This window comes from Equus quagga, chromosome 3, assembly GCF_021613505.1.
Source record: "Equus quagga isolate Etosha38 chromosome 3, UCLA_HA_Equagga_1.0, whole genome shotgun sequence".
In the NCBI taxonomy this organism is placed as follows: Eukaryota; Metazoa; Chordata; class Mammalia; order Perissodactyla; family Equidae; genus Equus; species Equus quagga.
The window spans coordinates 60,963,534-60,980,661 of NC_060269.1; the positions used below are offsets into that span (position 1 = coordinate 60,963,534).

The window sequence follows — 17,128 nt, forward strand, 5'->3', positions numbered from 1 at the left end:
TGAGTGAATTTTATGGTATGTGAAATATATCTCAGTAAAGTTGTAAAAAAAGGAACTCATCACGAGCCGTTTGGTTTTAGAAAATAAAATGCACAAATGTAAGATTATTTCTACTAAGTAGGGAAAAAACAATATCAACATAACTATTGAACAATTCAATTATCAAAAGTTCTCCAGTTAAAAGTTAAACAGATTTTAAATCCAGTTATGTCTCCAAACATATTCACTTTTCTACCTAGCAGTTACAAATTCCAGGTGCATAACATTGTCATTAAGTGCATAGAATAAATAGGTTTTAACCCTTGACAGCTGTTGTCCAATAAACCCAGAGTTTCACTTTCTAGTGATTCCACACACAGCACCTCCTGAGGTAGCTAGGAAAAGTGACTCTGTACATATTTACGCAGTAACTGCTTGAGAGGATTTGGTGTCACTCTTCTGAAGGTTCAATCTAAGAGTGTACAAAAAAAAGCTATAACAAGAAAGTTCTCTCTAAAAAAAATGTATTTGGAATTGGTCTAAACTAGGGGGCCATAGCTGGAATAGAATGACCGGTGACACTTCGAGATTCCCATTTCCATTTATTGTTAAAAGGGGTGGAGCCCAGAAGCCTAGATATTTGGACAAGCTCCTCTGGAAGACTGACAAGCTCACTAACAGTAATCAAAATAAGAGAGGTGCTCCCCTTTACTAGTTAGATCATCTCGGACATTCCTAATTTCCTACAGATATATCTTCTTACAGAAAAATAAATTAGAAGTGATCATTTTTGAAGAAGTGTTAAAATCTCTTGAACATTATGATCACGGGATTACTATATCAAGCATTTTCTTTTTTTTTAATTTATTTTTTATTTATTTTTTTTGAGGAAGATTAGCCCTGAGCTAACTACTGCCAGTCCTCCTCTTTTTTGCTGAGGAAGCCTGGCCCTGAGCTAACATCGTGCCCATCTTCCTCTACTTTATACATGGGACGCCTACTACAGCATGGCGTGCCAAGCGGTGCCATGTCCGCACCCGGGATCCAAACCGGTGAACCCCGGGCCTCCAAGAGGCAGAACGTGTGCACTTACCGGCTGTGCCACTGGGCTGGCACCCCCTCCCCCCCCCATATCAAGCATTTTCTATGTTCTGATGGGACAGTAAAAAATACTTTTAAATTAGGAGACCATCTTTTTTTTTTTAAAGATTTTATTTTTTTCCTTTTTCTCCCCAAAGCCCCCCGGTACATAGTTGTATATTTTTCGTTGTGGGTCCTTCTAGTTGTGGCATGTGGGATGCTGCCTCAGTGTGGTTTGATGAGCAGTGCCATGTCCGTGCCCAGGATTCGAACCAACAAAACATTGGGCCACCTACAGCGGAGCACGTGAACCCAACCACTTGACCACGGGGCCAGCTCCTAGGAGATCATCTTTGATAGTCTTCAAAACGTAATCTTTGGTCTCTAGTCAAGAGAATAACCGAGTCTTAAGGGTGTTATTTAAACTAATTTTAATTACATACAAACGTCACATACTTTCACCTTCCCAGAAATGGTGCCTTCATCTTAATTAAGGAAATGAAAACTATTATGACTTAAGTCTTCATTCTGTGATGCATGTGTTTAGACAAGTTTAGGCAAACAGCAAAGATTTAGAATTCCTACCACTGAGCCTACAGCATTTTGAAAATGCTAAAGCCAACTCAATTCTCCATGTGGCAGTTCAATATGGCTGCAAAAATTTAGTCCAATTAGTCCTTCAAGCCCAGATAACTGAGACTTCTTGGGGTATAAACCCTCGGGGTTGTTATGCTTTTCCCTTGACAGCTGTCCAGGATACACGAGCTCTTCCTCTGGTTCCTTCAGTTCGCTTGGGCAATTCTGGTATCAGAACCATGGAAGTTCAACATTGTCGTCACCAGCTCTGGAAGATCAAAATCATGTTTCCACTTCCAGTCCTTCCGAGCATTGCTGTCATCAAGGCTCACTGGCCAGCCATCCGCTAGGAAAAGATACGGAAGAGTAGCGTAAGTTAGTCAGGTTCTAGATTTGCAAAAAGGTCCAGAAGATTTTATATAAGGTCCATCATACAAGGTACCACAAAAGAAAGTCCCTCTTGGAATTGTCCCTCTGAGCAGACCAGAGCAGCTATTACGTGCACACACCCTCTTAGATTAGAAGACTATTACATGTCTACCATCAGGCACTGAATTGTCACATACTATTAAAATCTCACGCAAACTTCTAGGGTAGGAATCTTCTACCCAGATGGTGCTCAGGGCCACAGAGCAGCAGGCACAGTCACGGCATTTGAAAACCCAGAATTGTTTTCACATTCTGTTTGTTTTACGTTAAACTGTAAAATGGTGAAATGCTGACAACCTGTTTATTTGGAATGGAACTATTCCACCCACTTTAGATTTCATTTCCCAAAGTTGCAGCCTCTGCTGGCTTTGGCTCAACTACAGCTCCTTTGCCAGAACGTGCCAGGACCCTCGGGAAGGCGCTGCGCTCTCCTTATCTTCCATGGTTTAGGTCCTCAGGAGACTCACAGTGCAGACTGAAGCTTAATTTTCATTTTGAGGGGATTTGCAACCATGTACCAACCTATGGCCTGTCGAGCAGAATCCACGTTGTATGTGATCTGGAATTCTGGTATGTGCTTGTGAACCTCCTGGGCCAGCTCCTCTGGGGTGAAGCTCATGGCGTTGATGTTGTAGGTCCTCATGGAGAGGGACTCTGCTGGGGCCTCCATGACCTCCAGGGTGGCCCTGAGGCAGTCATCAATGTACATCATCGGGAGCCTCGTGCTGGGTTTCAGGTTGCACTCAAATTTGCCATTCTTTACAGCATCGTGGAAAATCTGGACTGCATAGTCTGAAAGAGAATCCTGCCTGTGAGTCTTCTTATCGCAAAATGATGAACGAGCCTCTTGGATGAAGGCAGCGGTTCTCAAACGCCTTGGTCTGAGAACCTCTGTATGCTCTTAAACAACACTGAGGACCCCGGAGGGGTTCTACTCGTGTCAGTTGTGTCAATATTTACTATATCAGAAACTGAGAATTTTAAAAAATGTTACTGCGTTTTAAGATGATAATAAATCCATCACATATTTGTATGCATGATATTTTATATGAAAAAGAACATATTTTCCATACAAAAGAAAACTTAGTGAGAAGAATGGCATGTTTCACATTTTGAAAATCTCTTTACTGTCTGGCTTAACAGGGGGCAGCTGGAGTCTCCTGTGTGCTTCTGCATCCAGAAACACTCACCAGTCGTTCCTCCTCCAGGTTGGGAGTCAGCTGAAATGATTCCAGGATACCTCAGGCATCGGAAATCTAACCCATACCGGTAATGATAATACTACGGAAAAAGAAAACTTACTTTAAAAAGCATCTTTTAAATCAGAGCAGTGCCAAGAAATAACAGCTTTTTTTGGAGATATCATTCCATGCAATTAGATTAAAATATTCCTAAAGGAAATGAAGATGCTGGAATTTCTAAGTCACTCATTTTTTTGAATAAATAATCCTTAAGTTTTTATCTTCAAAGAATCATCATTCTGGGGATACATTAACGAGGTAAATAATCAGCCCACAGTAGCATTTCCAACATTTCTTTGGAAGGGAGTCACTGCTTGTTGTCCCAAACAATTGTCCAGGAGCACGATCCTCTAGTGCAGCACCGGAGAGAGTAAAGGAGGATGGAGGGAGATGAGAGAGCAACGACTGTGATATGATGCATCAGCTGGAAGGATCAGACAGCAGCTAAAACATGCCAGCACTATAAAGACAAAGAGCATCAAAAAACGCAAACCAAAAAGTCATTCGACATTTCCCATAATAAGAAATTCTAAAATTCCCTCCGATAGCTCCCAATATTGGGAGTGTGAAAGAATGGGCCAGTACAAATAAGATGGGCAGCAAATGAAGGAGGGGGTGCCATGTGGGGGGCCTCAGGAAGTGTTGAGTGTTATCATATGGCTGAGGAGTTCTTGTGGAGCTACCGGTCCTGCCACAGGGCAAACAACAAGTTTATGAGCGTTTTGGGGGCTGGAATGAGGTGAAGGGGAAAGTCCCCTCCTAGGATGAATCAGCAGGTGTTTGACGAAGAAAGACCAGAAAAGGAAACAGTGAGTCAGCTTGCCAAGCAATGCTTACTTCTCCCATGAGCTCTGCGTGGACCTTGGACACCCCGTAGATAGTCCTGGGCCTCTGGACGCAGAGATCAGGGGTTGGGTCCTGGGGAGAAGTAGGTCCAAAGGCTCCAATCGTGCTGGGCACAAACAGTCGCAAACCGTGTTCCACTGCAACGTCTAGAACATTGTGCAATCCTGAAACAAACAGACCTCATCACAACCCGAAAAGTCTCTTACTGGAAAAAGTGGCGCACAGAGCATTCTGGGCAAGATCCAGAGACCCACCAGTGATGTTTACGGCTTTGGCCAAGGAAACGTTCGCTTCCCCAACTGCACTGAGCAAAGCGCTGTAATGAAACAGCCAGGTGATGCCGTTGTTCACCACAATCTCCCGGAGATTCTTGTAATCCAGAATGTCCGAATAAATACACGGGCCTGCGAGAAACACGGTGAAAGCACAGAAGTGAAAGTGTTCGAGCTGTGAAACGCTAAAGGGACCTTCCCCTGTCCCCGAATGACTTGTGAATTCCATCATATCAACTTGGAAACTAAACCATTTGGACACTATGCAGCATTTTTCTTACGGAAGAATAACAAACCCCAACCACCCCCCACAGCTGATGCCTATATAGGACTTACACTTGCCAGGCACTGTCCTCTGGGCTAGCTGTATATTTAGCTCTCATACAGCCTTGGAGGCAGAGACATTTTACTGCACAGAGAGGTTAAGTAAGCTGCCAGGATCAAACAGAGAACAGTGGAAGAAGTGGGGTCACAACCAGGCAGATGCCTGCAGGGTCGATGCTGTTAATGTCACTACATGCACCCAGTGATTTCACTCTGCTTAAAAGTTGCATATTTTAAAAGGAATAGAGAAGTGGGTTTTTAAAAAAGCCCCACAGCTTGGTATAGAAGAACCACAAAGCATGAGTTCATCACACTCGGCTAGGCTGGAGGTAGAGCCGACGTTGCTCGATGCCAATTTTCCCTCTTAGAGCAAATTACTGCTCTTCCCCACAGTGAGCAGCAAAAGGCTAACACTGAAGGCAGGAAGGCCCAGGAGACATTATCAAAACGTTTTTGAGGTAGAAGGAAACTCGACTAGAGGAGTTGGAGATTTGTGTGTGTGTGTGTGTGCGTGTGCACAACAGTTTAAGCGCAAGTCTGCACTGAAATATGAGGATTAATTTCTCCAAATTTTTAAAGCACCTTTTCCTCCACAAAACTTGATTTTCATTTGGAGCAAGCCAACAAGTGAACTAAAAACTCCAAAATACCGGAATCAAAGGTTTTATCCCAAAGAGACTACTCCAAATAATGTTCAAGGACATTATTCCAAAACTTTAAGTTCAGAAGAACTCGCCTGTTCTCGTGACATCAGAACAAGCAGCAGCATTACTGCAGACATTCTACAGAACTACCGAGGACAAAAATATGAAATATCTCTAAGTGACACAACGGTGCCTCAATAACTCCTTCCTCTAATTCACAAGCCTGGTTATAAGCTGTCGCACATATTGATTCCATGAGCTGCCTCTCCAATTACACTTTGAAAGTTAAAGATAAAAATACAAGAAGTCATATCGCTCTCTTACCACTCTGAAAGATGTGATCGGGGGGTTTCCTTATGTCAGACAAAATCACATTGTCCTTCCCAAATCGTTTTCTAAAGGGAAAATCAAAACACAGGAGTTGGTACATCTAGGATAGAAAATGTGTGAAAATACCCTTTCAAATACAAACTGTAATTTCCCATCAGCCTCTGAATCCCTCTTTTTCACACCTTTCCTCCCTCTTCTTCCCAAACACACACACTATTCTCAGGCCTCCCGCTTGCTACTCACGGCCCCACCTTCTGTTTCTCTTCCACCCCCTAGCATCCCCATATTTATCACCAATTTCTTCCCAGGACCCTTATGTTTTTACATCTCCCTCCTCATTCTTCTCTTCTCTCTTCTTATCCTTTTATCCTGCTCTCTCCAAATCCCACACTGTTGCCTTTCAGTTTCTAGCTGTACTTCCCTCTGCCCCCAAACATCTAAAAAATCGAGTGAGTCATTTGGAGTGACGTGTTTTCTTTCACGTAACTTAGAAAAGAGAGAGGGCGAAGGGCCCGTGTGGGAGATGCTGAGTCAAAGAGCTGCGACAATGTCTATGCTATTAAGAGGCAAATGAAATGTATTCTAGATAGACACTTAGATACAATATCTTAAAAATCGTAAGGGGCAAGAGGGGACAGAAAACATTAAATGGTATAAATGGTGCCAAAGGCAAGCTTCACAATCTGAAGAATTCAGATTTTATATTTCAACTTTTAGCGCTCTTACCTCAAAAAGTTGGCAAGTCCCACTCCAAGCTGGCCAAGACCCCCTAGATGAAGAAGGAAAAAGGGAAACTTTAATCCAAATCTAACCAACTCAATTATTCCCAGAATGTAATAATGGAATAAGACCATATTGACAGTCTTAGCTAATTAGGGAAAGCCCCAGGTCAGCCTGATAGAACTGAATTACCTCCTCCGAGCCAGGATAGAGATCAATGCAGGTGACACTAATTTCAGAGACAGCGCTCTCTCCAGCATGGAGTGGCTGAGGGGATGCAAGGGAGGAGGGAGAGAAAAATCACAAGAAAGCTGGACAACCTCCTGACTCCTTGGGCCAGGAATTCACTCTCAGCTCTGCCTCCGTTATATGATAGGCTCTGAAGCTGCCAAAACACCCAAAGCCAAATGTAATAGTTTGATATCAACCTCTGGTGGGATCATCCAGAACTCCATCCTCCATTAGAACTGGAATGGGATATGAAAGGAGAAAGAGGAGGGACAAACCAAGAATCCATCTGAGAAAAGGGCTGATAACTGAATCGATAAGGAGCCACTAAGAAAATTTAAAACGAACATTAGAGCTTCCTGATTTGGAGGCTAAAAAATGCTATTGATAGGGGCCGGCCTGGTGGCATGGTGGTTAAATTCATATGCTCTGCTTTGGCAGCCCAGGGTCGCAGGTTTGGATCCTGTGCGTGGACCCACACACCGCTCATCAAGCCACACTGTGGCAGCGACCCATATACAAAGTGGAGGAAGACTGGCACAGATGTTAGCTCGGGGACAATCTTCCCCACCAAAAAAAAAAAAAAAAGCCATTGATAGAAATGGGAGAGCTGGGGGGCTGGGAGCATACTTGGGGGAATACAACCATAAATTTCATTTGGGGAAATTAACGAGGTAGGAAGATACAGAAAGTGGGATTTCCTGTAAGCATCTGTTAACATGGGACTAAAACCATGCCCACTGAGATTCTAACATTGGGCGCTGGAAGATGCTTCATGAGTGGAGGTTGGGGGGAATAAAACCACACACAGACAACGAGCTGCGTGATCGGGGAGAAAGTGCAGAGGGGAACCAACCACACTTGAAACCCACTTCTAGCAGGAGAAGAGGAGGAGGCAGTGAAAGAAAGGTACACACACACAAACTGTCAGGAATGGAAGGAGGATGCCGACGGGAAACCAAGGGAAGAAAACCTGGCAAGAAGAAGAAGTAAATAAAACGTGTCAATCAAATCACAGATGGCTTGGGTTGGCTCGAAGTACATGCAGAGGAACAGAGAAGTTTGCAGAGAGGAGGGTACAGAATCAGGTGCGGGGTGTACACAAGGTGAGAAGGATGAGGGAGCAAGTCTGGGGACAATGAGCTCGACACCAACACGAGATGATGGCGATGAACTTGTCGGGGCAGGTCCCAATGCATCTTCTCTGCCTCCAACACACCAACATGCAATAACTGCTTGTGATGAATGACACCGAGTTAGGTTGAGGAGTTTGGCCAAGAAAAGATGTGTCTGGTTCCAGAATCCAAGCTCTCGTCCCTGCACAGCCTCTCCACGAGCCTTCGCTCCCCGGCGGCCCTAACAGGGAAGGCCAACTGAGTTCCACGGAGGCTTTTTGGCCCCCAGGTTCCTAGGTCCTCCCTTCAAAAAATTATGTCAGGGAAACCAAGTGCTAGCAATAGTGACGAAATAAGGATTTGGGACTTGCAATATTCTGGAGGAAGCCAATAGTGGAAAAGGTAGTTTCTGATTAATAAATGTTAGCTGGTGTCATGTTAGACATTCCAAAAAGATACACAACCACACAGAGGCTGCACAGAAACGAAAATAATCAAGCCCTAAACGTGGAAAAAAGGAAAAAACCCAACCTGTAATTAAGACGCGTGGCTGGTCTGTTTCAGAGAAAGAGGCCGAGTGGAAGTTGGCATTGGCTGGAATTTGCCAAGGGGAGGCGCCCAGAGACCGGGCGGGCAGGGCAGACGTCCGACAGCCACAGGCTGGGCCCAGCAGCAGCTGGCCCACGACGTGCTGCAGCATCCTAACAGCCGGCATTTTCTCCTCAAATTCCCTGTAATAAAAGAGGAGCAGTGTTCATTATGTAATCTTTTATTCTCCCAATCCCCCAAACCATACACTTTCTAACCAAAAGTAACACTAAGATTGGTAGCTCATGAGCAAAGCCATGTTTTGGATTCATGAACTGAACAAGTGACTGCTGAGTGCATGGATAGGCAGCTACGGCGGGCTGGGCCGGGCCCTGTGAAAGCAGATCAAACATTGCTCATGCAACGTGCAGGCGAACAAAGGTCAGAGGGAGATTTAGGGTCGGATTCGCACAGTGTTGACATCAACCAGATCTAACGTCACAGCGAAGGTCACTGCATACAGAGCCAGAAACACCACATCAACAGATCCTCGCGAAGGCTGCACATCTTTACAACTGTCATCAATCTGTCCACGCACCATCGGAGGGCACAAACAGGTCCCAGGTTAAATAACGTAGTGCCCTGTAAATCTTGTGTTAACACTCAGATGTTTAGAATGAACCAGACTAGAAAAGCAAACCGTAAAGATAAAAAGGGCCCCCCAGCAATATTTAGTAAGCTGTGACTAATTTGTTTTATTGCCATCTCTTTAGCAAGGATCATTTAGAAAAGTCATTTCTCCTTTCTTCCCAGATCACGCATATTTTGTTTTCGCCTCGCCCCTCTTCCTTCCTTACTGGCTGACAGACCATGAAATCAGTTCTGGCCTCAAGAGGTCAAGATGGTCCAATTGCATATGGCTTGAAACTGGACACACACGCAGGGCCTCCATTTTCCCCATTCCATCCCTAAGACCCAGGCAAGCATGTCACAACAGTCAATCAGAGCTGCCCAGCTTGCTCTGCTGGTTCTAACAGCAAACATCCCGCCATCTAAAGTCAGGCCTATCGACTGCACACAGCTCGTAGCTTCCACCTCCGTCAGTTGTTAAATTTCCAACAGAACTGGCGGATGAACCTTCAGACTCTGGTGCCCCACTCCCTCACAAAGAGATAATCAGATCTCAACCATCTTATATTTTGCATCATCAAAGGAGAAAAGGTACGCCACAGTTGAAGACCTCTCCAGTTTAAGATCTGCACTTCACCTGTCATACTCAACTCAGTGCCTTGAGCAGATAATAGTAATTCTAAGTTAAAATGCCAGAGGTGCAGGAACTTTCCTACAATCCCTAAAGTCCAGATTAAGGAAAAGACAATTTTCGGAAAATATATGCTTTAACACTGTTTGGTGAGCCATGGCAGTTTTGTTCTTTAGGACATAGAAATAAGGCGGGTGGAGTCCCCATGGCCTCTGTTGGGTCAGTGGCTTGGCCCACCAGGTCCACAGCATCAGACACAGCCCTACAAAGCTCCGGAGGCCCCGTATCCTGGCTAACTTTCCCCAACAAGCAGAAGAGAGCCCTGGGCTGGCGCATCTCTGGCTTCGGGTTCAGGGTTAGGACTGGAAGGGGGCGTCCAGGGTGGGCTATGTTACAGGAAAGCCCCGAGCTTTTCGTCAAGTATCCCTCAGAGGAACTATGGGGAAATCATCCTTGCAGTCATTGTCTACACCTGAGACCAGGTATGAACTCTGATTCTCAAAGTCACTTATTTCAGCAAGTTCAGGGAGATGGTGAGGAAGCCAAGAAGCAGCGAGATTTACCAGAATATCTGAAACTCATAGACAATTCTCAATTCCCAAAAGCAAAATAATAGATGGGCACTGTTGAAAAAATAACTTTTTCTGTTAAAGGTTGATGGGACTGGAGTCAGGGAAAAGGCAAACCCTGAAGACAGGAAATAGATACAGCTCATCTTCTCTTTCCCCAAAAGGGGAAGGCACGAAGGGGACACAAATTCTTAATTGAATTAAAGCGTTTTAGTGTAACAGTGTTGACAGTTCATAACTGAGTTGGTTCTTCTTATGTCACCACTATTAACAGCTAACATTTGACGCTCACCACATGCCACAGGCCAGTGAGTACTACCAAACTTAACCATGGCCACCACCCCTCTGAACCCAGTTCTTTCTTTTTTTCTTGTTGAGGAATATTGTCCCTAAGCTAATATCTGTACCTGTCTCCCTCTATTTTATATGTGGGGTGCTGCCACAGCTTGAGGAGCAGTGTTTAGGTCTGTGCCCAGGATCCGAGCCCGTGAACCCCAGGATGCTGAAGCAGAGGGCACAAACTTAACCAATATGCTACTGGACCAGCCCTGACCCCAGTTCTTAACCACCAAACAGCACTATTGTCCCCATTACAGGATTGCTTTGATTAACAATGCACAGACAATTAAAAACAAAACAAAACTCTCCAGGGGCTGCCCGCTTAGGCAGCCCAGGTTCGTGGGTTTGGATCCTGGGCACGGACCTGCTCTACTCATCAGCCATGTTGTGGCAGTGACCCACATACAAAATAGCAGAAGACTGGTACCAATGTTAGCTCAGGGCTAATTTTCCTCAAGCAAAAAAAGAGGAAGACTGCAACGGATGTTAGCTCAGGGTGAATCTTCCTTGCCCACCCCCCCCCCAAAAGTACACTTCTACTGCTAAGATACTAACTCAGTCTCCATATTTGCAGCTAAATGTTTAATTTGACAGCTTTCTGTATTATTAGAAGGTGGCAGTGCCATGACTTCTTCCAATGCTTTTTCATCTGAAAAAGCTCTATTGTGTGTTTCTCCAGCCACTGCAGTTTGATAACTTATCCTGTTAGATGCTTCAATAGCTCGTCCATTTTTGGTTTGAAAAGCTGGAACAAATAATTTTTGGCTTTTAAAGAGCTCATCATATCTTCATTTAAGCCATTCACTTCATTTTTCTGAAATGACTCTAAATGGTTGGTCCCAGAATAATGCCTCTGGTCCCATAATATTATTCAAAAAACTTCTGTAGCATAAGACACATAAGAGAAATTTCTAACATCTGTAAAGCTGAAGAAAGCTTTCATATTTTTAGGTTTTACTTAGTTTTGCCCGTTTCTCTGGAATAAATTCCTCTCTTCTGTTAAAAAACAAAATTCAACCGAGAAAATTTGAAGATCTAATTGGCTTTATTCAATGATTCATGAATGGGGCAGCATCCCATACAGCCAACAGAAAGGGGCTCTGAGGAGCTGTACAAAACGGAAGACTTTTATAGGCAGAATGGGGAGAAAAAGGAAGATTGTAGCAAAGAGTGGATTGTTTCGAGCAAGGTCGCCCTTCTTTGGGGAAAGGCGGTGGTCCATCACGCAGATGACCCCTTTGGGGCTGACCAGGTAATTCCAGACTGACTGGTTAAAGGCCACATTCCTGGGAGAGGCTGAAAATGCAGTTGGGTTAGGTGTGCTGACATGGGGCTCAGCCCAAGTGACTCCATTTGGGGCCTGCTGTTTCTTTTTTAACATTTCCATGAGTCAGGGAACTCTGATATGTCATTTTATTTTTTTCAGCATTTATAAACACGTATGGTGTAGCTTTCAGTAAAAAAAAATCAAGTCTTCTAACATCCCCCTTTTAAAATTATAATCTATCCTTAAATATAAAAAATATAAAAATTAATATCCTTTTATTTTACAATAAAACATTACATTGGAAAGAATTTTTATATTATTTAAAAATTTAGGAAAGTTTTCAAATCAAGACTACAAAGTATACTTACTTTTTGTTGTTTTTCCATAACAGCAGAAGGACAACTTTGGGATTTCAAAGTAATGATTTATTAAAAGAAAATGAGGTCACAGAGATGATAACAGATATAACCGAAGGGGGCTAGTAAGTGCACAGAAGTACTAAGAACAAACTGAGCTCATCTCTGAAAACGCACATATTTATACTCTAAGCCTACAACTCTTAGAAGATTCCAGAAACACAAGAATACACAAGCACACATTTCACTAGCCATCAGAGGAAAAGCTCATCGTAGGTCATGTAGCCTCTGGAAAACTCCACCAGACACTTGTGAGAGAAAAAATGAAAAGGGCAAATAGTATCTTCGTATTATTTAAAAATTGTTTTGACCTCACGGACCCTCAAAAAGGGCTCAGGGGAACCCAAGGGTTCCCCAGATCACACTTTGAGAACAGCTGTTCTAAAGTAACACTTGCTTTGCCAAGCCAGTGTAAATTTATATAGGGAAACCGTCAAAGAAGATTCTTAGTCCTCCTTCTTAAAGGTCGGATGAGAGGCCATTGACTTTCCCTCCCAAGCCCCTTGTTTCCTTTAACTACATGGCATGAAAAAGCAACAGGTCAGCAGACTTTCCTCCATAAATAACCAAGCACCTCCCCAACCCAGGCCTCTCTAGGTGGTTATGATACAACCTCTGCCACCTGCCGGCATTATCTTATCTGCATTAAGCACAGCAGAGCTCTGAGGCAGCAGGGGCTTCAAGAAGTGGGTGGGGGTGATAAAGAGACAGACCCAGAGCTCAGCTGGCTTTAGAGATTGTTTGGCTGTGGGGGGATGGTAAAGGGCTCAGGAGCACAATACCGAGATCTCTCACTTGGGCTACTGCAAGAATGGTCTTCCGGGGGAAGAGGTCAGGTGAGAAGACGAATGAGCTGGGTTTTGGTTGTGTAGGTTTAGGTCCCAGGAGACAATATGACTGCATCTCCCACAAAGCTGTGAGGTCCACTGAGCAGCTCCTAGCAGCGCCCCATACATCTCAGTACTCACCAAACATGGCGTCGAACAGGCAGACAGGAAGGAGAAACCAAGACATGTCAGAGGGTTGCCCACACCACAACAAAAAGAAGGCCCCTGTTCTCAGAAAAAATTACTTGAGTTTCTTGGGGGAAAAAACTTAATTCAATCATGATTGCTCTGAAGGTAGATAATTCTATTTCAGGAATACTAAAAGCAATTCCAATTTGAAGACCAACAAAACAGGCCTTTCTCCTGAGAATACACCATCAATTTCCCTTAATGTTCTTGCTGTCTTCCCATCTCCCCAAATTTCCAGCTGTAACCATTCTCAGCCTTGGAGATAGTAAATAAGGATGTATGAAATAATGTCTCAGGCATATTAAGCATGAAGTTAAAAATATCCAGAGCCCAACAGATGAACAGATTTTAAAATTTGCTATATGTACAATGGACTATTATTCAGCCTTGAAAAAGGAGATCCTGTCACAGGGTACAACAAGGATGAACCTCATGGACAATATGCAAGTGAAATATGCCAGTCACAAAAGGCCAAATACAGTATGATTCCATTCATGAGTTATATGAGTTATGTAAACATATCAAAATCATAGAAACAGGAAGTAGAAAGGTAGTTGCCAAGGGGTAGGAGAAAGGGTAGGCGATGTTAGTGTTTGTTTAAGAGCCACAGAGTTTCAGTTTTGCAAGATGAAAAGTTCTAGAGATCTGTTGTACCACACTGTGGATATACTTACCACTGCTGAACTATACACTTAAAAATGGTCAATTTTATGTTATGTGATTGAAACCACAATTTAAAATTAAAAAAATATCTATCTTGCTCCGAGAAATGGTCTGTGCATCCATATATTGGGGAGGAGCTGGAATCTAGGATTCTCCCAATGGAGATCCATGCTGCCCCCAGACACCTTTCGATTCAATTTGGTGCCTACTGAACCCCAGTTCCGTCCAAACCGCTAACCCTTGTGCCAATGAACTCCCTAAGTGGTTCTTTTCCCTCTGCTTATAGACCTGCTGAAGCCTACTGTTCTCTTACTGCCTTCACCTTTCCTTCCAGTCTCAGGGTCTCCAGTGTTCCTGCTGCCCCAAACCTTCGTTCCTCACCCCTCAGAGTGGGTTTTTTGCTCTGCGCTCAATGAAACGCTTTCACAAAAGCTCAGCCATTGCTGTTGACAACTTCCTGGGCCTGGCACCCTCTCCCACTGCTAAAGGACACTGCTGACCACACCCACCTTCACCTGCCCCTGGGCCTCCCACCTCTTATTCTGCCTTAAGGACCAAGAGAGCTTCTAAGACACATTTGAAAGGCAGTCAGCTTTAAATCCTCCAGTTCATTAAAATATAATAATAAATGTGTCCTCTTAATAGTAACGATCCAGGGAAAAATCAGGCACCTCATAACTACCGAGCGTTGACAAGCACCTGCTCTCCTGAACGCTTATTTAACCCTCACAGTAATCCTGAAGCTGGGATCTTCTCTCCCGTTTGCAGGATGAATTGACCCGCCCAAGGTCAGGCAGAGACTAATTACGAAGAAAAGGGGGGAGGAAACCAGGTCCGTCGATCTCAAACCCTCCTTCCACCACCTCCACTCTTCTCCCTCAAGAAAGGTGACATGATCAGGTACCTAAGGGAGAAGACCAATAGGAAACACGCCCGTGGTCGCTCAGGGGGCACCTCTCCGGCTCCCTCTCCTCCAGCGCGGCCGCCCTTCCTCGACCCTCCCCAGGAGGAGAGCACTGGACGAGCCTGGAGGGGAGGGGTGCAAGGCCAGACACCACCAATCCCTCGCTGTGTGAGCCGGCATACACTACCTTGCCAAACCTCAAGTTTTCTCATGCTTACAAAGGAGACGATGATAGGACCATCACATTAGACTGTCGAGAGGATTTAACTAAAGCAATCTGTGAGAAGTGCTTAGCAAGCTGCTCAATGTAAAGACTCCATCAACTAGCCGGGAAAGTCTAGACTTAACGTGGAGATGATCCAAAAGTCTGAATGGGTGGAGGGAAAAAAATTCTGGCGCCCTAAGCGTGAGCTACAGAGGGTCTCAGAGGGAGGTCTGGCTCTGCGGAGTGGGCATCTCCTTCCTTCCTCTGGTGCACACTAGCCCAGGAGAGGAAACCCAAGAGACGCGGGCGACTCGAGCTGCACAGGGGTCTCCAGCCTCAGCCTGGCTCCTTGTGGAAAGAGTGTGAGGTCTCACCCTTGGCGGGAAATGACTGGATAAACGGGTTTTATAAGAACAGCCGCGCCTATCCCTACTCCCTATCTCCCTATCGGAGAGGGGTGGGGAGGACGCCCTTCTGAAAAGTCACCGGGCCCGGTGTCGGGTCCTGCCGACCCCAGCAGCGCCCCGGCCCTCCTCCGGTCCCCGCGCTGACCTCCCAGCTCCGCGGTGACTACTGGGGACCTGAGAGCGCAGAATCAGCGGTGCCAGGCCCGGGTCACACTGATCCGGCCAGGGTCCCCGCGGGGTCGGCCTCCGTTCCCAAAGGGGGCTCAGCTCCCCAGGACAGCCGCCGGGGGAACGTCCATCCACCTCCACACTTACCTTCCGACGCAGCCGCCCAGAGATGCTGCGCTGCGGCGCCGAGCCGGAGGAGCACGTGGCGGGAGCCGCAGCGCGTTGAGCCGAAACCCAGATGGTGCCGGACGCGCGGGGCTCTTATCCTCTCCAGCCCCAAACCCGCCCCTTGACGCACCAATCCCCTTCTTTGGCCGGGGCCGGCCAGGCGTCAGCACCAGGTCACCGGAGGGGGGTAGGGCGCCGGTTGCCATGGCAACCCTCTCCCCGCGGGCCTGGGCCGCGTCCAGGGCAGAGGGCTCCCCTCTCGCCGGCCTGTGCCTGGGGCCGACGGGGTGGAGAACCGGGGACCCGGAGCGGCGCGTTAGAGTCCCTGGCGCGCAGCGTCCCGGCTGCGGCGGTGCCAGCTGCCCATCTTCGCGTGCGCTCAGCACTAAGGGCTGCTCTGCAAGGGCCTCCACTAAAAGGAAGTCGGCCCCTCTGGACCTCCAGAGAACCGGCTCATGCTGGCGTTCAGCGGCGCCGCAATGGACGTGGGAAACAATGCGGCACGCGGAAGAGAAAGCTGGAAAAATTGGCTGAGGACATAGCCAAGACCGGGAGTTAGGAGATCTGATATGCAGAGACCTCCAGCAGTCCCTTCATGACCTCCAAGGCCACCGACCAGCAGAGTCAGTATCACCTGGGAGCTTGTTAGAAAAGATTTGTATGAGTTCTTTATATATTTCGGATATTAACCCCATATCAGATATATGATTTGCAAATATTGTCTCTCAATTGATAGGTTGTCTTTTTATTTTGTTGATGGTTTCCTGCACTGTGCAGAGGCTTTTTAGTTTGATGTAGTCTAATTTGTTTATTTTTTTGTTTCCCTTGCCTGGTGAGAAAGGTTATTCAAAAAGATGCTGCTAAGACCGATGTCAAAGAGCATATTGCGTAAGTTTTCTTCTAGAATTTTTATGGTTTCAGGTTTTACATTCAAGTCTTTAATCCATTTTGAGTTAATTTTTGTGTATGGTGGCAAGTAACAGTCTACTTTCATTCTTTTGCATGTGGCTGTGCAGTTTTCCCAACACCATTTATTGGAGAGACTGTCCTTTCTCTATTGTATGTTCTGGCAGTCACTATAGAGAACAATATGGAGAGTCCTCAAAAAATTAACAATAGGACTACCATTTAATCCAGCTAGTCCATTTCTGGGTATTTGTCCAAAGAATACGAAAACACCAAAGTGTAAAGGTATTTGCACCCTGTGGTTATTGCAGCATTATTTGCAATAGCCAAGACGCAGAAACAATCTAAAGGCCCATCAATGGATGAATGTGATGGGGTTCAAGGCAGGCCACCCTCTGATATGCCACTCTGATATGCGGATTATTTCAAGCTAAAGACAACAGAGGCTCAGAAGACTCTGGAAGAATGTTTGGCCACCCTCCTCCCTCCTCCCCCCTCGCCCCCTCCCCCCCTCCCCGCAATTGCCT

General features: G+C 45.6%; 1 protein-coding gene across 2 annotated transcripts; it reads right to left on the reverse strand.

The window, feature by feature from the left end:
• Positions 1–1,273: 1,273 nt before the first annotated feature.
• LOC124236710 (L-threonine 3-dehydrogenase, mitochondrial) lies at positions 1,274–15,916 on the reverse strand. 2 transcript variants are annotated; one of them, XM_046655667.1, is made up of 10 exons: positions 15,675–15,916; positions 8,316–8,515; positions 6,448–6,490; positions 5,716–5,786; positions 4,406–4,555; positions 4,143–4,315; positions 3,255–3,345; positions 2,587–2,856; positions 1,820–1,981; positions 1,274–1,434 (listed from the first exon to the last, which is right to left on the reverse strand). In XM_046655667.1, the coding sequence occupies exons 1-9, from the start codon at positions 15,899–15,901 to the stop codon at positions 1,842–1,844; spliced, it is 1,365 nt and encodes a 454-aa protein (XP_046511623.1). In that variant the 5' UTR covers positions 15,902–15,916; the 3' UTR covers positions 1,274–1,434; positions 1,820–1,841. The 2 variants fall into 2 exon arrangements, with proteins under 2 accessions (XP_046511623.1, XP_046511622.1); XM_046655666.1 differs by lacking the exon at positions 1,274–1,434 and having other exon boundaries at positions 1,474–1,981.
• Positions 15,917–17,128: the final 1,212 nt, after the last annotated feature.